The sequence below is a fragment of the Apteryx rowi genome, unplaced genomic scaffold (genome assembly GCF_003343035.1).
Source record: "Apteryx rowi isolate R43461 unplaced genomic scaffold, aptRow1 scaffold_269, whole genome shotgun sequence".
NCBI classification, from domain to species: Eukaryota; Metazoa; Chordata; class Aves; order Apterygiformes; family Apterygidae; genus Apteryx; species Apteryx rowi.
Window position 1 is genome coordinate 695,625 of NW_020449074.1, and position 21,991 is coordinate 717,615.

At 43.5% G+C, this 21,991-nt stretch overlaps 3 protein-coding genes across 4 annotated transcripts; 2 read left to right on the forward strand and 1 right to left on the reverse strand.

Annotated features, from left to right (window-relative positions):
* The first annotated feature begins 2 nt into the window (after positions 1 to 2).
* On the forward strand, positions 3 to 8,540 carry TP53I3 (tumor protein p53 inducible protein 3). 2 transcript variants are annotated; one of them, XM_026068104.1, is made up of 6 exons: positions 3 to 511; positions 2,945 to 3,087; positions 3,557 to 3,824; positions 5,795 to 6,007; positions 7,025 to 7,221; positions 8,015 to 8,540. In XM_026068104.1, the coding sequence occupies exons 2-6, from the start codon at positions 2,950 to 2,952 to the stop codon at positions 8,213 to 8,215; spliced, it is 1,017 nt and encodes a 338-aa protein (XP_025923889.1). In that variant the 5' UTR covers positions 3 to 511; positions 2,945 to 2,949; the 3' UTR covers positions 8,216 to 8,540. The 2 variants fall into 2 exon arrangements, with proteins under 2 accessions (XP_025923889.1, XP_025923890.1); XM_026068105.1 differs by lacking the exon at positions 3 to 511 and adding an exon at positions 2,095 to 2,266.
* Positions 8,541 to 8,880: 340 nt separating this feature from the next.
* SF3B6 (splicing factor 3b subunit 6) lies at positions 8,881 to 14,133 on the forward strand. Its single transcript, XM_026068114.1, has 4 exons — positions 8,881 to 9,010; positions 9,329 to 9,447; positions 11,868 to 12,006; positions 12,493 to 14,133. Exons 1-4 carry the CDS (start codon positions 8,981 to 8,983, stop codon positions 12,580 to 12,582), a joined length of 378 nt encoding a protein of 125 aa, XP_025923899.1. The 5' UTR covers positions 8,881 to 8,980; the 3' UTR covers positions 12,583 to 14,133.
* Positions 14,134 to 18,481: 4,348 nt separating this feature from the next.
* On the reverse strand, positions 18,482 to 21,628 carry FKBP1B (FK506 binding protein 1B). The gene is made up of 2 exons (XM_026068116.1): positions 21,514 to 21,628; positions 18,482 to 18,769 (listed from the first exon to the last, which is right to left on the reverse strand). Exons 1-2 carry the CDS (start codon positions 21,622 to 21,624, stop codon positions 18,641 to 18,643), a joined length of 240 nt encoding a protein of 79 aa, XP_025923901.1. The 5' UTR covers positions 21,625 to 21,628; the 3' UTR covers positions 18,482 to 18,640.
* Positions 21,629 to 21,991: the final 363 nt, after the last annotated feature.

A 21,991-nucleotide genomic window follows, 5' to 3' on the forward strand; every position in this document is an offset into this window, starting at 1 on the left:
CCTTCTTCCCTCTTCTGAGGAAGAGGGACAATGTTATTACCAGGCTTTAATGAGACTCTTCAAATTGCTGGACCACAAAGAATCCACGTGGGAGTGAACCCATTAATATAGGGGGGACAACTGAGGCTCTGGCTAGACCACCAGGTGAAGAGCAGGCTCGAGAAGACCAGGCCATGGAGAAGACCATGATCTTTTCATCTGCAGAAACAAGTGGGGTACTAGCTCTTGGAGTCCTGTGAGAACAAATGAATTTTTGGCTCATTTGTTTTAAAATGAGTTTGGTCTCAAAGTTTAAAAGCCTGAATCAAAAAATCTCAAAATCAAGAGGAAAAAAAATCCACTGGAGAAGACCACACAGGGACAGACATATTTCTAATTTCTTAAATACTCGGAAGTGTCATTTTTATTCCCTGACAACTCTCAAATACTCAAGAGCTGGCAACTAGGATACAGAAAAAGGAATAATCTGATCCTTCTCCCACTGTGGGAAATGGCAAAGCTCAACAAAGAGGTGAGATGAGGCAGCTGAAACATCAGGTAGAAATGCAATGGGCTGATGGACACAAAACAGTAAACTTTAATGTTGTGCTTTTGCGGGAATGAGCGCATAATAAACCCTCCAGAGGTGGGTATATAGCATAAGCCCTAGTAACAGCTCACATGCCCTTAATGCAATTTCAGTAAAACCAGTCTGCACTATTCAGAGTTCAGAAATCAAAACAGCAATTAAATACTTTGCTTAGGAACATACAAATACACACCAGTTGCACAGATAGATGCCAAATAGCTCAGTAAAGGCATCAGACCGAACTTCCCTGTTTCCCATGGGGGGAGCCTTAGACCTCTACATCGTTGTCAAAGGGAAAAGGAGATTTCTGCCTTGATCAGTGGAACAGACAAGTCCGTAGGGAGAAGTAATGGTGAAACGAACCAATATTTCTGAYTCTGTTTGTGGTTTTCCCTCCAACATAAAGCACAGCTTCCTTCTTTCCACCCCCTTAACTTGCTTGGGAATAGCTGATTCTAGGGGCTGAGCTCGGAGAGGAGGAAATGGGATCAAACTCTGTTCCCAAGGACAGGTTGGGGTTCATCCCACTGTGGAGAAAGTATTCCCTTCTTTCCAGGAAAAAGGTCAGTCATAAACTGTAGCCAAGACCCAAATATCTGCTTTAAATTGTTGTTTTGGGCCACTACTAACAGATCTGATGATTTGAAATACTTGCACTTAGGAGAAACTTTGTTTTTGAAAGGGACTGACTTTAAAATCACTATTTTCAAATAGTTTTCCTATCGCGGGCCATCTCTGGAATTTAGGGGGTGAAGCAAAAATAGGAATGAGCAAGATTTTCTGTTCTTACTTGTTCATTTGTTCTGTGCATTTGAAGGCAATGTAGGTATTGGTATCTTCACTATAATTTTTCTTATACTTTTGTGGGTCTGCCTCTAGCAACAAAGACGAGCATTTATAAAAAATGTGGGTTTGTGGACTGTGTTCGCAAAGGGACTATGGGGTAGATACAACACTCTAAAAAGCCCTAATTTTGCATCTGATTTTTAATTCATTCCATTTGGAAAAGTAAAGAGAATAGGAGCAGGTATTATGAGATGGTATCTGGTGGGCTCTTGTCGCGGCAGAGCTGGCTTTCCAATCAATTTCTGTGCTAAAACAGGCAAATTTGGTGGGATTAAAGTAGCTGAAAACAACAAATAAACAGTTGTCAGAAAGAAAAGCCTTTCTTTACGTTAAATCTTACATTAATAATTGGTGGCGATTGTTTATTCACCATAAAATAGCCACACAGCACCACCCTGTGGGGATTGACATTCCCAAGGTTTCAAGGGGTTGGTTGGTCTGTGTATTTAGTCTTAGACCAAACACTTAAGCATGCACTTTTTTCATGCAGGTATCATCATCCAAGTAATTTTACAGAGGGAATTAGGGTATATCACGCAGTTTGTTTACTTGGCCAGAGTGTGGCTCAGAGCCTTGCCTTGCATTCATGCGTGCGCAGGGGGTCTGTACTGTATTCAGCATGGGAAATAACACAGATGGTCCAATCGTTCCCTTCTTCTCTTCGCCTTCCACCCAGCACCCATGGGGACGGAGGGACGACTCCTCCGGATGTGATTCTGCCAGGTGGACAAACGCTTGGCAATTCAGCACATCTTAGCAAGTTCTTGGTGCCGCAAGGGAGGAACCCAGAAACGCTGTTTCTGAGGAGTTACGTGGAAGTTCCTGCGATCGTGGCACCCCTTACTGCAGCAGGTCAGGAGGGCAGGAATCTCCTGCTGAGGCATGGAAAATATATAGGAAAATTTTCCACCATTTGCTATCTTTCATTCAGGCTAACTCGCTGGTGTTCCTGGGCATATCCCCAAGTTGCCATCCAAGGGCTGAACCATAAAGCAACCCTTGCATGAGTTTAAGTGTGTCAAACAAAGAATCTTTCTGCTAGGGATTTTAAAATTCTGTTTGCATCTACTGTTTTAAGGGCCTGTGAGGTCTTTTGAGCACTAGAGCCCTAATTTTGCAATAAGTCCCAAGCAAAGGCATTTTTTTTCATTTCCATGCTACCTTTTACAGTTAACACGGGTGGGTGGGCAGTGCTGGTGCCACGCACACCCAGCTCTGTGCAGGGTTAGGGCAATGTGTGACTTGATGCAATGTGATCTTTGTGTTTTACCAAATGGCTTTTGCAACAATATGTGATGGCCCAATTTTAACGTATTTCATTGCATTGTAACTCCTCAGCTTTCACTTTTACCTTCAAACTGTTTCAGTTTGTATTATCTGTCAACAAGTGACATCTGTGGAGCCCTCTGTCCTTCAGAGATACTGAGGCTTTGTGGTGGTTGCACATCGCTGTATCTTAACACTGAGCAGAGATTGTCCAGCAACACGTAAGCGTATCTGCCTTCATGCTGTCTTTGGGGTTTTTTTTAGAGAAAATGTTGGCAGTGTATTTTGATTGCCCAGGAGGCCCAGAGAATCTCTATGTGAAAGAAGTGATGAAACCACATCCAGGAGAAGGAGAAGTGCTTGTGAAGGTCTCTGCCAGCGCTCTGAATAGGGCTGATTTACTCCAGGTATGTGTACGTTAAGTGGATTTATGCATCTGAAAACTACCTCAAATTTGCAAGTCCCCACCTAAAGTCATGACAAACCTGAAAAGTTAAAAGAGGCCTGGTGAACATTTGGATGGGAGACTTCCAAGGAAACGTTCATAGGGCTGAAAGAAGAGGCGTGTTGAATCAGTAGATAAATGTTTCTGTCTGGGTCATTGTGATGCTGGGACCATGGTGCTTCTGGGTGGCATAGAAAGGCAGCTGTCTTTTGAGAAGAGCTGTAAAACTGGAGCCCCAGTCTGTCTGGATGCTTAGACCATTCCTCGGGTATTAGAGATGAATGCAGAAATGTTCCCTTGGCTGAAATCCAACATGGAAAAAATCACGTTCTGTCAAACTCTTGTCTGAGCTGCTCTAATTCGAGCTGAAAGGCATGCTCTGCAACCGGAGACCATAACATCTCCCTCTCTCTTGTTTTGTTTTGTTTTAGAGGAGAGGGACGTACCCTCCCCCAAAAGGAGCAAGTGAGATTTTAGGCTTAGAAGCAGCTGGGATTGTGGCTGGGTTTGGACCTGGTTGCAAGGGCCGGTGGAAGATTGGCGATGCGGTAATGGCTCTGCTCTCCGGAGGTGGCCAGGCAGAATATGTTACAGTACCCGAAGGCTACCTGATGCCCATTCCAAATGATATGACTTTTATTCAGGCTGCAGCCATTCCCGAAGCCTGGCTAACAGCCTTCCAGTTGCTGCATTTTGTAGGTGAGAGATGCATTTGCAAATCCATCCCATCAAAACAGCTGGTCTTCATTTCTTTTATTAAATGCTCTGTTTTTTGTCTCCATTTGAATGTTATTTGCTTTTGAAGAGCCTTTTCTCTGTCGCTCAATTCATAAAGTCTTTTTACCTATCTGGTCAGAATTAGGTATGCCAGACCCAAATTCTGAAACACTGGCCACAGATTGTGTATTTACAAGGAAGAATATGGAAGGTGGTTGACTTTTCTTTGCCTCTATGTTTCTTGGCTTGAATCACAATTTCCACTAAGACTAAACCCTGAAATAACTTGTGTGTTCTCCAAACTACTGAAAAATCCTATGTCAAAAGATTTGCCTTCACTACAAGGATGACCATATCATGAACTTGCTCACTAAGACTTGTTAGACTATGTCCTGTATTGCCTGTGGAATTATATTAGACAACATCTTCTTGTATCTTGGTTCAGAAAAAAATTAATTGTAGGTAAAATTCCCTCTTAGCTGATTTAAAACAGGTATAAGCTAACACTCTTCATTTTTAAAATATGCTACAGGGATGGTAACAGTAGCACTTTCCAGGGTTTTCCTCAGCTGACAAATATCCTTTCCTACTCTCTTCAGCAGTAGTACTTGAAAGCTTCACTAGAAAACAGGAGTACAGAGAAGTAACTTTTCTCACTATCCTGAATGCAGGCTCAATTTCAGGACAGAAATACACCAGCTGAGGAGCACCGTGAAGCTTGCACTGTTGTTTCTTGGAGGTCTGTAGTCAATTAGGACCACGTCTCAAGGACTGTTAGGTGTCCTACTTCCAGCAGCACGCAGTAGGACACAAACAAACATGTTAGGACAAGCAGCTCTGCAGAGAAGGACCTGGGAGTGCTGGTGGACACCAAGTTAAGCATGAGGCAGCAATGTGCCCTTGTGGCCAAGAAGGCCAATGGTATCCTGGGGTGCATCAGGAAGAGTGTTGCCAGCAGGTCGAGGGAGGTGATTCTCCCCCTCTACTCAGCCCTGGTGAGGCCACATCTGGAGTACTGCGTCCAGTTCTGGGCTCCCCAGTACAAGAGGGATGTGGCACTACTGGAGCAAGTCCAGCGAAGGGCCACAAAGATGATTAGGGGACTGGAGCATCTCTCTTATGAGGAAAGGCTGAGAGAGCTKGGCCTGTTTAGCTTGGAGAAGAGAAGGCTGAGAGGAGATCTTATCAACGTGTACAAGTATCTGAAGGGAGGGTGTCGAGAGGATGGGACCAGACTCTTTTCAGTGGTGCCCAGCGACAGGACGCGAGGCAATGGGCACAAACTGAAACACAGACAATTCCATCTGAACATGAGGAAAAACTTYTTCACTGTGAGGGTGACAGAGCACTGGAACAGGTTGCCCAGAGAGGTGGTGGAGTCTCCTTCTCTGCAGATATTCAAAACGCGCCTGGATGCAATCCTGTGCAATGTGCTCTAGGTGACCCTGCTTGAGCAGGGGAGTTGGACTAGATGATCTCCAGAGGTCCCTTCCAACCTCAACCATTCTGTGATTCTGTAACTGGTAGATGGTAAAACAACAGGTAGAATTGGTCCTTAAAGTTACCCAGCACTTCTGGCATTTCTCAGCTGTTGAATGCCTGATTTCTCAGTATCAACTGAGTGTATTTTCCGTTGATAGCAGTTGACAGTCCCAGTATAAAAAGGCTGACTGCACTCACCTAAGCCGCTTTGTCATGGATGCCCAGAACTGGACAGGGCTAAGTGAAGCCGTTCCAATGAAGTCAGCAAAATGAAGTTCTGGCTGTACAGTGCTAGTCGTATTAGTTCTGGATTCGTTTCTTTTATTAAGGATATGAAGATGTCATACTGGTCAAAACCTACTGGTCAAGGACATCTCTTTCAGCTTGCTATTCAGTTTTGTCCCCCTTGATCATGTTTTAATCCAAAGGTGATGCCAAATGGTAATCAGTTCCCTTATGCCCTCCCTCAGGTAAAATACAGAAGGGTGAGACAGTGTTGATCCATGCTGGAGCTAGTGGAGTTGGTATAGCGGCCATTCAACTGGTAAGACTGGCAAAAGCTATTCCCATTGTAACAGCAGGAACTCAAGAGAAACTCAAAGCAACAGCAAACCTTGGAGCAGCTGCGGGCTTCAACTACAAGACCGAAGATTTCAGTGAAAAGGTCTTGGCATTCACCCAAGGTAAGATCCTCTAAGTGAAAGATATAATACTGAGGAACAGTCTATACCTCCTAAAGCAACAATTCAATTTCAACCAGGAGTTTCCATCATCTTTTCAAAGAGACTGATTTTGCAGAGGCATGTGACTGACTGCAAATTTTTTGTGCTCCCTCTGGTGCTGGACAGGGTTGGGAATCCATCGTATTGAATCTGCTATACAAGAGACATTGAGAAGAGAATGCCAGAAGTCTTATGACTTCTTTTTTTCCCCAAGAATAACAAGCTCCTGGCCAAATTCCACATTGGTTTACTAAACCCTACCTCATCTCAATTCAGTGTGACATTCTTCACTTCCTATCCTAACTTTCTTTTAAGTATTGTACACTACATTTCATCTTGGAAAGTATTGATTTCAACAAAACTCTACTTGGGCTTGCAAAAATAGACTCAATGTCAGAATAGCATTTCTTTAACAGGCATGGATTTAGCATGGAGGGAGGTTTCACCTTAGTTAGTGAAGGAGCAGACAGTAAGTAATGACTGTATTAGCACAACCTAATGTCCTGTTCAGCCCAGGAAAGTATCTTTTGTTAGTTTAATTGGGCTTTTTTTTCTGCATGGACTCCCTTTGGCTTTGTGTTCATTCTGGGTGTAAAAAGTGGGCTTATATTCTTTTTGCTTCCACAAATTGAACTGTGAAAACAAATCCTAGCACTTGTCTTTGTGAGTGTTTGAATACAGGCACAAAAACTTAAGTTTTCTTACTGTTAGAAAAAAAGAGCTTTCTCCAAGCATTTGGGTCATAGTTTATAATGGAGCTCTGCATCTGTATATATGTATCATTCTTTTTTTGTGCCTGATTCTAAAATTCTTTATAAATCATTGTTCCAAATCCTAATTTCACTAGAATGATTTAAATAAGAATTTCAGGATTGGCTCTGTACCTATAGAAAACAAGGTTTTAGTGTTGTCTGAAATTATCCTACATTTAATGCATCCAGACTACATTTGCTGAACTCTTTTCTGTTTCCACTTGAGGTTCTGGAGTAGATATTATTTTAGATTGTGTTGGTGGCTCATACTGGGAGAAGAATCTCAACTGTCTGAGTACTGATGGCCGGTGGATTATATATGGACTACTGAGCGGARGTGAAGTACATGGAGATTTGTTTGCAAGGTTGCTTTCCAAAAGAGGGAGCATCCATACGAGTCTATTAAGATCACGAAAAAAAGAGGCAAGTAATGACTATCAACAGTGTATGCAGTTTGATCTTAAAATCTGTGATAGTTTTGAGAGCTTTCTTCTGACATCTGTGCTAAAGTAGAATCTAAAGCATTATCACCAGAAAAAACACCTTGAACTGTTATTACCTACCTTGGAAAACATTGCAAAATTAAGTTATATTTTTCTTTTTTCTACTCGCATCAAATGCTTCCCATTTATAACTATTGAAATCAGAGGAATAATACCCAGGATTACATATATGTACTTCTGAAGTACTGTACTTGAAAAATTAGTCCTCAAAGAAGCAAAATGTAAAAGATCAGACAACTTGAAGTTGGAGCAGGGGAGAGAAGAACCCCGATTAAATGATCTAGAACCACATTTTTCAGAGTAGAGACCAAGTCCATTTGGATACCCAGAAATTATCAATAAAAAATGACTTTATTTGGAAAATTCTCAGATATTACACAAAAAGCCCTAGGATGGATTCTGTCCACGAGCTAATCCATAACAGTCTCAAGAGTTTTATCAATCTGAGTTTTAAATGATGCTACTTTGAGTTTATACTCAAGAGAATTGAGTATAAAGAGAATTTCATCCTCTGGCAATATAGTTCATCTAAAAGCTTTCTTGTCCTTTGCAATTTACACCTTGCAGGCGTTTATACGTCTGTCTCCCTCTGATAGCGTCAGAAAGTTAGAGTTTCTCCGAGAATCGTGCTCATTTTGTGTGCTCTGCATAGAGACCCCTCTGTGAATGAAACGATTGGGAATAATCTTCAAAACGCTCTGATTTCTCCTCAGTATAAGGAGCAGCTGGTGAAGGCCTTCACGGAAAGCGTGCTGCCGTGTTTCTCCGGAGGCGCCTGCCCGCGGCTCTGGCCACTCGTGGACAGCACCCACCCTCTGCACGAGATCGCGGAGGCACACCGGTGCATGGAGGAAAACAAGAATATCGGCAAAATTGTCATCGAAATGCCTCCTTCGTCTGAAGGAAAGGCCTGACGCTGGAGTCGTTCCGTAAACAGATTTGTCACGGATGCTTCCGAAACGGGGCAGCTGCAGTTTCTGCTCCCAGGTCGGGAGCGATTCGTGGTGGAGGGAGGACAGAGGGGAGGAATACGCCGAGGTCCGGCAGGGCACGGCTAATAAAGGGACACAGGGGGAGCTTTGGCATCGGGTCTTGAACGCGCGAGTGGAATCCAAGCGAGCGCTCCTTAAGCGAGACTAAAGTGCCCTGCCCCTGCTTCCGGCCGCAGCTTTGGGTTCTTTTGCGGTGGTTTTTCCCCCCGGCGTTTTGCATTATCGTCGGGCTCCTGCCACAGGCTGCGGAGCGTGGGCGGGGCCATGCGCCGGGGCGGGGCGAGAGGCGGGGCGATGCATGGAGGCGGGGCGAGAGGGCGAAGCCATATGCGGGGGCGGGGCCATGGGAGGAAGCGTTACGCGGGGGCGGGGCACGGGGGCGGGGCGTCACGCGGGAGGCGGGCTAAGCGGAGGAGGTGTCACGCGGGGGGCGGGGCAAGCGGTGGCAAGGCGGTCCTGACGGGGCGGGGCAAGCGTCAGGCGTGCCGTCACGTATGGCGCGCGGGTCACGTGGCTCCTCCCCCTGGCGGCGGGGCCCTATCGCCGCGCGATACGTCATTCCCCGCGCGCCGCCGCGGGGCAGGCTGGGATCGCATCCGGGTCGCCGCCGAGGCCAGGCGAGCGTCGTAGCGGCTCCGCGCCCGCCCCGCGTCTCTCCGCAGGCCCCGGCCCTCGCCCGCCGCCGCCATGGCGATGCAAGCGGCGAAACGCGCTAACGTGAGTGTCCCCCGCCCCGAGGGCCGCGGGGCCCCCTCCCTCCCGGTTTGGGGCGGTGGCCCCCGTTTCCCTGCGGCGTTTGTCGCTGCCGCGCTTCCAGCGAGCGCTAGCACAAGGCCTCGCGCCCCTGCTGCCGCTTGTTCCCGAAGCGCTTGACAAAACGCAGGGAGTTCACGGCTGTGGAGGGCAGGAAAGGAGCCTTGACGCGCGCAGGCTCCCCCCGTGCCCTTAGCCGCAAGGCTGAGTGCCCGAGGTGCTGCACTTAAGGTGTGAAGTGACCCCGTAAGTTTAATAATATGTCTGTTGTCCCTGCCTCAGATTCGGCTGCCTCCAGAGGTTAATCGTATCCTGTATATCAGGAACTTGCCCTACAAAATCACAGCGGAGGAAATGTATGATATTTTTGGGAAGTACGGACCCATCCGACAAATCAGAGTGTAAGTACTTTAGTTTTCTTTGAAAAGTTAAGATTTATATGTGTTTTAGAATGTTCACTGTATGTCAGTATTCCTGTTAGAGAAGGCTACAACTGGGTTGCTCTATAACAGCAGCCCTGTGTCTCAAAGTTGTATGTGTTGATTTTCTCTTATGTGCAAATGTCATTAGAGAACAATATTGCCAGTAAACAAGTGAAAAAGCTTAAAATTGATGTGAATGCAGGTAAGTGGATAAAAATAAAAAGGTACTCTCTCTCTCGGAGAAATTGAAGTCCTGTCATTTCAAAGACTACCATTTCTTCCCTCTGTTGTCCAAGCAAGAAATCCTTTTATTCTAATACTGTGCAAATCTGTCTTCTACTTGCAGATATCAGTATTACTTTCACAGGAACCATAGAATGAACCAGGAATCTTTTTATAGTAGGCACTAAGCAAATTTGTAGTGAAAGAGACCCTTGTCTAAGTAACATCTTTGCCTGCAAAGCAAAGACAAAGGTTGAATATAACCAGTTTTCTATTTTAATAAGTTCTAGATGCTAACCTAATTAAAAAATAAATAACTGCTACTACTGCTTCTGAAACTGTCTCCCACAAAATAATACAGGACTCCCTGTACACCAGATACTGCTTCTCCCCAAGCCATATAGTGTGTGGATAATGGAGAGCTGACTGTAATACTAATACTCTTTTCTTTTTTCTTTTTTTTTTCTTCTTTTTTAATGCACTGAGCTTATACAAGTCTTTACCAAACCTGGGGTTGTTCTCTTTAGTTCCTTCAAATATTGAAGATCTGAGCTCTGATGTTCCTTTTTTTTTTTTCTTCCTTAAAAAGAAAACATTGTGAGCCAGACTTCTTTAGGTGTACAAATAGAAAGGAAATGTAGTCCCTGTTTCATAAGCTTTTTATACTGCTTTTATCCGACTGCTGACAGAATTAGCTGCAGCATTGTGCGTTCTCAACTAGGCTGTTTATCAGGTTTGTAGAGCAGAATGCATCCTTGTGGCTGATATCGCTCGCTATTTCCCCCTGCTCTGAGAGTGGGAGTAGGTAGTTAATCCCCAGTGTTTAGTTGTTTTGACTATGCAGGATATAAATATGGAATCAGTTAAACAGACCAAGCTTTACTAGCCCAAATAGAGATGCTTATTTCAGTCAGAGCTATAGAAATTAAAAATAATTGTTCAGTGTATAGAACAAACCGTGTCTTGATTATATAATTCAGCAAAAAAAGAAGTAGAACAAAGAGAGAAATATGCTCTTGAATGCTGTGTTGGAACATACAGCTAGTTAGATCTTGCTAACATAGTGAAGAGCAACAAAAGTGACTGGGGAAGTGACTGAAGGGACAAGGGGTAGAAGAATTTGCTTGGCTAAGTAGGTGGAATTCTTCCCTAGCCGGCATAAATTGACAAAGGAGAACTAGTACTTAAGGTTTCTGAAAGAGTATAGGTAGGAACAGTGAGACAGTAACAACCAAGAGTTAAGATGAATATCAGAGGAACTGTCCCTCAGTGAGATTTGTTGGAATATGCTTTCTCAAGGGAACTGCTGGCAGTCTCCTGATAATGGGGTAAAATCACTGATTTGTGGGGGTTCTTGCAGAAATTCTAGCACTGTTGTGAGACCAGCTGTAGTGCGGAACTGCCTGTGTAATGACTTTGGTCCTTTACTTTGCTGTTTTCAGTCTATCCTAATTTTCATACACAGCTGGGTGTGGGCATGTGCTGTGTTGTTTGTCCTCAGGAATTCTCTTTTTATAATCTGCATAGTGAGAACCTGAGAGAGGCGTTCTTCTGATAATCAAGTTTACTATAACTATCTTAAACATTTGCTGAGATCTTTCGGATTTTGTAAGCTATGTAACCTTTCCAGGGTAGTTAGCACTGTGTGCTTGGAGATGTCTCGTATCCGTCAGGCAAAGGAAACYGAATTGATGGCCTGGTAGGTGACGCTCGTGCTTCCGAAGTGGTATTGTGCCAGTGTGGCTAGTTTGAGTCTCTTAAATTGACCTTGTGATGTGCTAAAAACAGTATTCCTTCCTCGGGTTGCACATGTTTCTGATCTAGATAGCTGTTAACTGATAACCCCTTTAATTACTGTTAAAACAACTTCAAGTATTTCCAGAAACATGACAACCACTACCAGCAACAGCTTCCAGCACTTACTGTGGAGGGATGAATTCTCCTCAGAGTATAATACAGTACATGCCTCTGTTAGGTTTTGATACAATTTTTGACTCTGAATTGTAAAGGAAGATCAGTGCGGAAAGCAGGGATGTAGTTCAGTATCTAGAAAAAAATCATTAGAAGCTGGTTTTTGTGAAGATGCATTAGTTCATCTAATCTCTGTCATTGCTAAATACTAATAGAGGTGTTTTATATTTGTGTTGTTTAATATTAAATCTGATCTTGCTCTGCAGTGGGAACACTCCTGAAACAAGAGGAACAGCATATGTTGTCTATGAAGACATCTTTGATGCCAAAAATGCTTGTGATCACCTGTCAGGATTCAACGTGTGCAACAGATACCTTGTTGTTTTGTACTATAATGCAAACAGGGTAAGCATGCTTGGGGGGTTTTTGAGTTGCCGGGGAACCTAGTTTAACATAAATAAGTTTCCTTTCAGTTTGAAAAGGCAGTTGCTTGGATATTTTTTAAGAAATAAATCCAAACTGGTAGGGGAAGGAGTTGGTTAGAGATTTCACCTTTGGGTAGTTGATTGGTGTGCAAAAAGTATGTTTGGACTGAGGATATGAAAAACGTGCTTCTGGTGAGTGTACTTTGAGGAAGAGGTAGCAGGGACCTTAAAAGTTAACAGCTGCAACAGGATATGAGATCTTGTTTAATAATAAAAAAATCTCAAAGTTCTTGACATTCTGCCTGGCCCCCATAATATCTTGTGTCCTATGGCATTCTCCAAGGCTGAGAATTAAACAACACTGCATGTGATAGTGATGTAGTTCATAAAGATGAGCCATCTGCAGTTATTGGGAAATAGTATGTAATGAGATTATTCTTCTCATGTCTTTTATTCTTAATTACAGGCATTCCAAAAGATGGATACAAAGAAGAAAGAAGAACAGCTTAAACTTCTCAAGGAAAAATATGGAATTAATACAGACCCACCAAAATAAACTGATCTTTCTCTGGAAATACTGATTTTTAAGCCTTGCCATTGTGTTCTTGAACTAAACATAGGGATTCTCAGTCAAGTCTAGCTTTTCTTGTTTTGTTGATATGCTCTAACTTGAGTCTTTAGATCTTAGCATTAGAATTAAATAAATGAAGAACATTACAAAATCTGCTTTAAGATAAATCCCCTTAAATGGACATGGTTCCTGCATGTTGTAAGGGTGAACTGGCAAATGCTGCATAACCACAGTCGTGTTTCTAGCAGGATCTTACAAGAAGGACCAAGTACGTTGAGTGACTCCGGCCTACTGAAACTGTCACCATTCTCAAGTGCTGATTTTAAACATGGCAGCCAGTTAATTGAAGAGTTAGTTCAAAGGGCTCTGCGTGAACTGTCTCCATAAAGGTGAATTTCACTTGCCACTTACTAAAAATGAGGTATGGCAACTAAACAAGAGTGTCCCTGCCCCAGAGTGTTGCTGGGGTTTTTTTTCTTTTTTCTTTTTTTTTAACAAATAAGTATGGTTTGATAGTTCATCATACCTGTGGTATTGTACAGAAGTTACTGTGGCATTCAGCCTCTGGGAGTGTTTGAAGGAGCTTAACTCTGTTGGTTGTTAGGCTGCTTCTTACCAGAAACAAACAGAACCCAAATCCATGTTTATAAAAAGTTTCTTTTGCAAGTTATAGAAAGTGAATGGCCTTTTAAAATAACTGCTTAGGTGACTCCAGTGAAAGCATCTCATTCCCAGTGACCGGGACAGAATAGCTGTAGTGAAATAATTGTGCTTGAATAGTGCATGGCTGCAGGACTGACTTCGTGTCATAGGAGATTTTTATTAGGTGTATCAGGTTTGTGCTGAAGTTAAAAGAAGCAATAGGAATACACTTCACGTCATTTAACGTAGAGAGCACCCAAGCCAAAGCAAGACAGTAGATGATAATCGTAATTTTAGATACCTTAAGGTGATTGTTTTCTACCCAATGTTTTTGAACTTTAATATATCTCATGCACATGGATTTTAGTTGTACTATCTACTGGAGGAGGAACAAATTAAAAACCTTAGGCTCTTTTCTAAAAAATATCAGCAGTCATGTCTGGTGAATAAAACCGGGTGTGATACTGAGTATGCCTAGCTACTATTAGTCAAGAGTAAGCTCTACCTCGGTTCTGAACCAAGCAGGAGTTGTGTGATTGCTGGTAGCCCCCCTGCCTCTGGGGACGATTTATTACGTTGGATTTGATGTTTAACTTGTGTCCACACAACTTCCAGCCCGTGCAGGACCTGAGCAGATGGCAGCCTGTTTTCCCTGAGGAGTTGTAATATAGGTTAAAAAACTTTCAGTGCAGTATATTGTCGTAACGGAGTACTTCCAATTTTTATTCTTAAATTTTTGTGGAAAGTATTACTTCAAACGTGATGTTCTTGCATTCATTTAGTAAAAGAATAAATCTGCTTGTTTGCGTAGCCGCTTTTTAATCAAGGCTTGCTTTATACTGTGCCACTTCTACATGTAACCTTTTAAAAAAAAAAAAAAAGTCGTTCATCATCTGACTGCTTATAATTTGTGTAAGAATCTGTAAAGCATCCGTCACCATAAGGTCTGCGCTGCTGTGGGTGCGCCCGTGTGTTTGTACATACACACGTGTTCGTGTCGTGGTCAGGGGAGGGCGCGCAGCTCCGGGTGCCGGCGTCCAGGCCCCCAGCAGAAGAGACCCCCGGGAGCTGCCCCGGGCTGCGCACGTTGGTTCCCGGCTGAGAGCAGCGTGGAGGAGGCTGCCGACACGGCTGTCGCGTGGTTTCAGCGCTGGGCGGGTGCTCGAAACGCCGTCATGGTGAAAGAGCTGTTGTCTTCCCCAGCTGCCTTGGGAGAGGTCCCCCTGGGGTTTGTCCCCTCGGCTTACGCTGCAGAGCGTTACCCTCAGCGTGTTCTGTAAAGTCTTGTCCCTGTTCTGTGCCTCCTCCGTACTCATGTTATTCCCTTCAAATTCAGGCTGCTTCTTGCAACAGTGAGACTTCAGCTGTCCTCCGTGTCGCAAATAGAAATATCAATGTGGAACCGTGACAGAAGACTGCAGCTAGGGGAGAGGAAGGGGGTCACCCAACCGGGATGGGGGAGATTTGAGCCAGTTAGCAGCTGGCAAGGCTCATGGTCCTTTCTCTAAAGGTAAATCTCTGCTGCTCTTTCGGGCAGCTTTGCGGCTTGCCCAGCCATCTGTGGCCTCCCCTGTCAGGTGCAACTGGCACAAGTGGGCACGCGTTAAACGCAGAGGACCTGCACTCTGATCCCTGTCGTTATTCTTGCGCGATAGCTGCTCCCTCCTAAGCCAGTTTGGTTACCAGGCTTCAGCCATCAGATTAATATAAACTTAAGGTTCTCGGGCAAAACCCATTTGACTTTAAAATGTTTAAGTTAAATCTTAGAGTTGGCATTGCTTCTATGTGAACATCCATAGCTTTTTAAAAGTTACATACATATATATATATATATATGTATATATACACACACACGAACCCACTTGCTGGGATAACTAGGTTAGTGCAGCCAAAGTGCTGGGCATTCAGAAGGCCTCAAGTTGTAATAGGAACTGGAGGTGTTTGCTACCATGCTGGATTGCTGCTTCTAATAAATACTAAATAATAAATACTGATAATAAAATACTGAAGTGGTAATAATTGAGTCACGTTCTGTCAGCCTTATTAAAAATGTTTTAAATCATATGCAAATATTGCATTCCTTCTGTCAATAGCAGGAAGCCTGTCGCTTTCATTGTAGTGTCTGTTTTGATGAGGATTTGATGCTATTTGAAAAATATATATGAAAAGCAATTCTTCGGGGTAATAAGATTAATAAAAATTCCTTCAATGAATCCTCAAGATCAGCAGCTTTTTGATTTCTCTGAGAGCTCAGCTGCTGCCTTTCATTAAATATTCCATTTCATACTTCTTCTTCTAGTGCCTGTTCAGGGCTCTCAGTGTCCCTGCGCATGTAAAATGAAATAATAATTTGTACCTGCAAGACAGAGGGAATGGAAATCGAAAGCCCGGAGGATTATTTTGATGAGGTCTGCTCAAGATTTTGTTTGAAATGTAATATCAAAGGACAGGGAAATGAGTTCAGTTCTGTGAATGGCAGAGGGGGCAGCACGTAAAGCAGATGTTACCAGCCCTGCACTCTACATCTGTGCTGGGTTTTTGTGTGTGTTCATGTTCCATTTAATTTTTCAGGAAGTAGGGCATGAAATTAAGCCTGGAAGGTCATTTTTTCCATCTCTGCTGTTTAGAAATTAGTAACAAGAGCATATCTGATTACATAGGCGATGACAGTAAAATTTTTCCAATCCATTGTATAGTGGTAATAATTATATGTACTGTGTTGATAGATGATATAATTAAATAAATTAACACATTTGCAGTCAAATCAAGACCTGAAGATTACATTTCCTTGAAGACTTAATTTCCCTAAGCATCACGAAGCACAATTAGTTTCCAGATTTTTTTTTTTTCAATGAAAGCGACATGAGAAATACAGTAATCTTTGCTTCCAGCAAAGGTCTCTGAAGAGAAGGGGCGATGTGGGAGAGCTTCATCAGCCAGCTGTGACACGAGTTCTACGGGCTCGCTGATGGCAGCGCTGTGCTGCTGAGGGCAACAGGAAAGGTAAGTGCACAGCAGCTCTTCGGCCGGAGAGGAAATGCCCGAGCAGCTCTCAAAGCCCTGCGGGAAGACGTCTGCCACTGATAAGGACCCTAGCAGAAGCTCAAAGGTAGAGCGGTGCTGTAGCTACGGCTATAGGCGCAGCAGAGGCTTCCCAGAGTCTCAACGGGATCAGTAGGCGATGAAGGCGTACAAGGAAAACAAGGTCGTTCCAGGTAAGCCAAATCAATTCTTTGCATCGTCGTTCCCTTCAGAGCAGTTCAGGAAAGCTTAAAATGGGACCTAATGGGAGAAGCTTTCGACCAGTGCCCAATCAATCTGTTTGACAGGAGCGATGGGGCTACATTGCACGGACCCGCAAAGCCTGAAGGAGCTCCGGGGTGAAACTGGTGCAATGCAGCCTGTGATGTRTAACCTCGTGCTGAAGTCAAGACCAGTCCCAGAGGCAGGGAAGTGCAAAGGAGATCGTGCCCTTTGAAAAGAAGTTGGGAGAGCTTGTGGGCATCAGACAGGTCTAATTTCCTCTCTGCTAACAGGAAATTTCCCGTTTAATAGCATGAAATTAGTCTATCCTAAATAACAGGCCTATTAGTGAAACAGGTAGATAAAGTGTGATCTAGTTGCTACAGTGACCCTGGATTTCTGCCAAAAAAAGAGGTTTATTCCCACCATTAGGGAATAATAGCTTGTAAGAGATGGGATTATTTATATATTAACAAACTAAAATGCTGCTTTGTGGCTAAGACGAACATCCAGAGAAAGCAGCCAGATCTGTAGTCACTGGTGATCAGATTGCCAATCTGGATTTTCTGTGCTCATTTTATATTTGCTCTCTAGGAGGTATCATCCCACTGTCTACTTGCTTGAAGCTTTGCCGTCTGCCTCCTCACGCTAGTTGTGTTTTTCTTATACAGACTCACACAAGAAAATAGTGAATCAATTGTTTCAAATACTTCCATCAAAAATGCAGTAGTTGAAAAATATGCAAGTAGTTTATAGTTAAATAAAAATAATATCATGACCCAGGTATGTTCTTTTCTCTATAGCAAAGAGAAAAGGGGCTATTTAACTCAGTAATAACCAACGGTTTAACAAGCCCAATATGCCAGAAATTAAGTTTAGGCCAATGCAAAGTCACAGCACGGAGACAGCTTTGCTTATTAGGGTCTGCTCCAAAAACTAGGTAAATGACTCTTTGCACATCTTTGTACCTACAGAGGAGGAACCAGCACTTAATGAATTCACATAACTGTTGAAYGAAATAAATATTGACCAGTCTCAAGTGCCAGGAGCCCAGGTACAAATTAAGTTCACGGGTTAAGCAAGCAGAACCAGAAAGCGCAGCCTTAAAAAAAGATACTTCCAGCAGCCACGTCATTCCATCATTGTTAGGATTTATTTTGTGAGGCGAATGTGTATAATTCTACTTTTCTTTAGCCTATCTCAGTTCCAGGAGAAAATGTTTACCCAAGTTTCAGTGTTGTAAAGGCACAGAATTGGACCAGTACTAAATGTCTTGGAGAAACATTGCTTATTTTCAGTTTCTTCAGCRGCCAAAATATGGCCAGAGCTGATGGGCTCTCAGCAGGACAGGGGAGGTGGACAGTCAGGAGGACCGGTTTGTCCCAACAGCCCTTACATTCMCGGTCCTCATTTCCTTTGGTCCCAGAGCGATCTTCCACCGCGCAATTTATCGGTACGTGGACTTATGCATATTTCATATAAGAAGAGAAATAATTGAGGAGCAAATGGGCTGATGATAGTTTGAAGAACTCTTACACCGATAAAAAGAATTCCARTGGCCAGTGACTTGAAAGCAGAAAAACAGGAAACACAGAAATTGTAAAGTATCAAGATTTTATTGTTTTATATATATATTTTAATTTTTAAATGAGACAGTATTTTTCAAAACAGCAGCAAGCAGAACGTACAAGTTGAGAAAAGTGGCAGCGCAGGTAACTCTGTTTGGCTAATGCCCGTTCATGTACAAGGCGTACATTGGATTTTTTTGAGCACCTTTTTGTTGTTTTTTTTTTTCTTGGTTTAAGTGTACAGTAAGGCAGTGGTTTTTCAATAAGGAATATATATATATATTTATATTTATATATATTTTCAAATGTCACTGTGAATTTTTATTACATGCAAATTAAATAAAATATACAACTTGAAAATGTTACAACGGTAGGCATTTTTCTCAAAACAAGCTTCTAATAAAAGGCAAATACAGACACCACAAAGTTAAAAAAGAGAAAGAAGGCGTAAGGACCTAAGGGCAGGCGCTATTGACATGACAGCTTGAGCAGGGAAGATTAGGATTCCASTGAAGACTTCTCCTACTGCTGGGAAGGGGAGAAAGAATGGATGGTTATTGACAGATGTCTCCAGCCAGCTCCCTCAAGCTTCACTCTAACCTGAGAAGCTCCACATCAAAGAGGAGAGTAGCGTTGGGAGGGATGACTCCTGGGTGGCCTGTGGCTCCGTAGGCCATCTCAGGTGTACAGGTCAACTTTGCTCTTTGTCCTAAGCTCATCTGGGTTACGGAGGTTGGAGAAGGGGAAAGACAAGAGGAGAAACAGTATTAGGAAGAAAGCAAACACCAAATCACTACGATGTGGCAGATTCACTTGTGAGGAGAGTTYGGACCATCAGGAGTCATCTTTCAGTTCTTTAAGAAATCTGAAAGCTGCCACAAACAGCCCTCACTTAGGTCTCCTGACTCCTCTGGCTTCTCACTGCAGAGATCTGAACTGCCAGAGTCAGTTTTAGAGTCACAGATTCCTTTTAATGCATGCTTGGTCCACACCACTTACGCTGGAGCCAGCTGTATGAGGCTGGGTCCCTTCTGCAGCGTGCAGCACACATACATCACCTTCAGCAGGCGTTACGGAAAAGGCTCTTGGTAATAGATGGAGCAGGACTTTGTATTCATCAGAGAGCAGTTCAGAAAGGCAGTTAGGCTCAGTCTGAAAGGCACTGAGCAAATGTTCTGCTTCTTCAAACATAGGCAGGGCCAACGTCAAAACTATAGCTCAAGAGCTAAGGCTGTAGGCACCCAACTTTCTACTGCTGGGCAAATGCAAAATAAACACTGACACAATCCTAACTTGGTTCCCTAGCGTCAGCCAGTGCTGGGGCAGACACCTCACCTCAGACACTGGCTGCCTATTCCACGAGAGAGTCCTTGTCCCCAGGATGGGCAGACATGCTGATTGCTCTCAATCCAGGCTAGCCTAGATGGAAAAGTGCTCATCAAGAGTCAAATCCCTGCTCTACTAGCAAAGTATGTGGAGATAGAGCTTGCTCAAACTGGTATTAATACACCATAAACTGGTGACTAAGTATTTATTCATCAAGAACTGATCCCTGATTTGGAGCAGAGCTTTTAACTCTGATGTCTCTCCCAAGACCATACATAACACTGGACCTTACATTACACTATTTGTTGTGTTGAAAATTTTCCAGTTCTTATAAAATATGTCAAAGCTAGGGCGGGGGAAGAGGTCACATCAGGCAGAATAAAAATGTGAATATGACTTTCCTACATCCAGGGAGTATTCATACCGTCATGGGGCTGAGGGTCAAAGAGCAGAGGACCTCCCCACTCTGCAGTGTTTTGTGGGGGGGAAGTTGTCTGGTGCTCTGACTGGTGCCTGCAAGCAAGATAGCTGCTAAACCATGCATGGTTTTAGGCATGAGTCAACGCTGAATTGTCAGAAGTTGAGCACAGGAACAGAGATGCTGCTGACATCTGATAGTCAATGAATCAAGGTTTGAAAAAAAATCTACATATTGGATGTAACAAACTGCCCTTTTGCAAGTGTCTTGTGTCAATCATGCTCCCCAAATCCTTCAAAACCCTCAGCTGGAGACAGCCACATACTTAACACTTAAGTAAAATCATCCACTAGGAGGAGCAGGAGGGTAGCTTGTTGCTAGAATGATTCCTGGAATCAATTTAGGCCACTTATTAACTGAGGGACAGGAGTCAGTGAGCGAGAGTGTTCGAGAAAGGGATACGCTGATTTACCCAGTGCTTGCTGCAGCTTTACCTGCACGGGCTTCRACTGCGATCAAACTAACCCCCTGTGGGCCTTAAACACACTTTCAGGTTCCTTCTCTTTGTAGGGCTCCCTGGTCTTCTCATGCCAACATGCATATGAAAAACCACGGTACTCACAGGACATTTGCAAACTGTCTTGTTGCTCACTCTTTTGCAAACTTTTGTCCCTTTTCTCTATTCAGGCTATCATCAGTTCTGCATTTCTATGGTACTTTGCACATGGGGTCCTGAACTCCTCTTAAGCATTGTTGCAAGGCAAATAATAAAGAATGGAGCCTAAATGATTGAGAGGAAAACRGACACTTTTCAGAGAGTCTGGGATTCATCTAATGGACTTGCTCCTTCTCTGACTGGAGAGAAGGGAATGCTTGTATTGCTTTCAYCACAGGGCTGGAAACCAGGTTCTCTTCCACTCCTCTGGAAAAGCATGGTTGTATCATTTGTCATTGGATTGTTTCTCATTTTGCACTCTTTCCTTCTATTTATGCATAAGTTGTTCCTGTTAATAACAATACTTGAGCAATTCCCTCCTACACTGAGTGCTAGGACTCAGAAATGGGGAGTCACAAGGGATTTGCACCCTGATCTCCTTCACTCCTGCACTTGAGGCTGCATTGGCACAGAGTTGGCAATGTGCTGCACTGTAYGGCTCCTTCAGGATTTTAATGTGGTGGTACTAAACTTTAATTAATGGAAGGTGGTTTCTTTCTTCTTGGCTTAGGGTCGGTCACTGAATGTTAAATTTTGTAGTTGGGCATCTGGAGTCATAAAAGTTTAACAGTGCAGTTTGGTACCCTATTCAGTAAGGGTCAAACTCTGTAGCGCAGTCATGGGTGTTAGCAAAAGCGGCAGCTTGGCTTTTTATGGAATTGCTAAAGAGAAGTAAAATGCTGCCACCTGGAACATCTCAGATGCTTCTGTGGTCTGTGGCAGCTGCCCCCGGGAAAGGGACTTAATCCCCCCCCCACCCCGGCCAAATGCATACCACATTGAAATCCTCATGAGTAGGGAGTGTCCCTGGATAGCCACTGAAGGACTAAAGAAAATACTGTGCTCGAATGGCGCATGCTTTCAGGAAACCACCCAGGACTCTACATTGTCATTTCCAGTGGGTGCCCTTAGCTTATCAACGTTGCACTGAACATTACTGTGCTTACACACCCCTCAGCTGAAATGTTCCCTTTTGAAATTCAGCCAGCATTATTTCTTTGTACCTGTGTAACGCCTTCTTCAAACCCTTTAATGACTTCTTGCCTGCCAATCTTGAACCTGAAAGGCTTGTTTCGGTCTCTGGAGGAATCAAACTTCTTTCCATTCTGCAGCATCCCTGCCAAAACAACATAAACAGTTTCAATCCCAGCTACATCTGAATTTAAGTGCTTGGAGGGTGGAAGGAGTGAAAAAGTAATGGCTTGGTCACATCAGCTGCTCATTTCCATTTTCACTCTGAAGACTACTCCAAAATTGGTAAGGCAGGGAAGTCAAAAACGGTGGCACCATATTGTTACCTTTGCCTTCCAGTAATTCAGGCTCTAAAACGGAAGAAATGGAAATATATTCTCCTTATTAATCTTACCTCAGCAGGTTAGAAATTGTATTGTGCCAAGTGTTGTACAAAGATCCAGGAAAAGCTGCTCCTCGCCCAGCGGAGCTTCCAGGCTTAATAGATAGAGGCAGGCGCAGAGCAAGCAG

What these genes read in the sequence shown, in the direction of transcription:
- SF3B6 (XM_026068114.1), top strand. Translation starts at nt 8,981, where the DNA reads ATGGCGATGCAAGCGGCGAAACGCGCTAAC. An exon ending in CCCATCCGACAAATCAGAGT is followed by an intron (nt 9,448 to 11,867) that starts GTAAGTACTTTA and finishes CTTGCTCTGCAG; the next exon opens with TGGGAACACTCCTGAAACAA. An exon ending in TGTACTATAATGCAAACAGG is followed by an intron (nt 12,007 to 12,492) that starts GTAAGCATGCTT and finishes TCTTAATTACAG; the next exon opens with GCATTCCAAAAGATGGATAC.
- FKBP1B (XM_026068116.1), bottom strand. Translation starts at nt 21,624, where the DNA reads ATGCTGCAGAATGGAAAGAAGTTTGATTCCTCCAGAGACCGAAACAAG. An exon ending in TTGAAGAAGGCGTTACACAG is followed by an intron (nt 18,770 to 21,513) that starts GTACAAAGAAAT and finishes TCCGTAACCCAG; the next exon opens with ATGAGCTTAGGACAAAGAGC.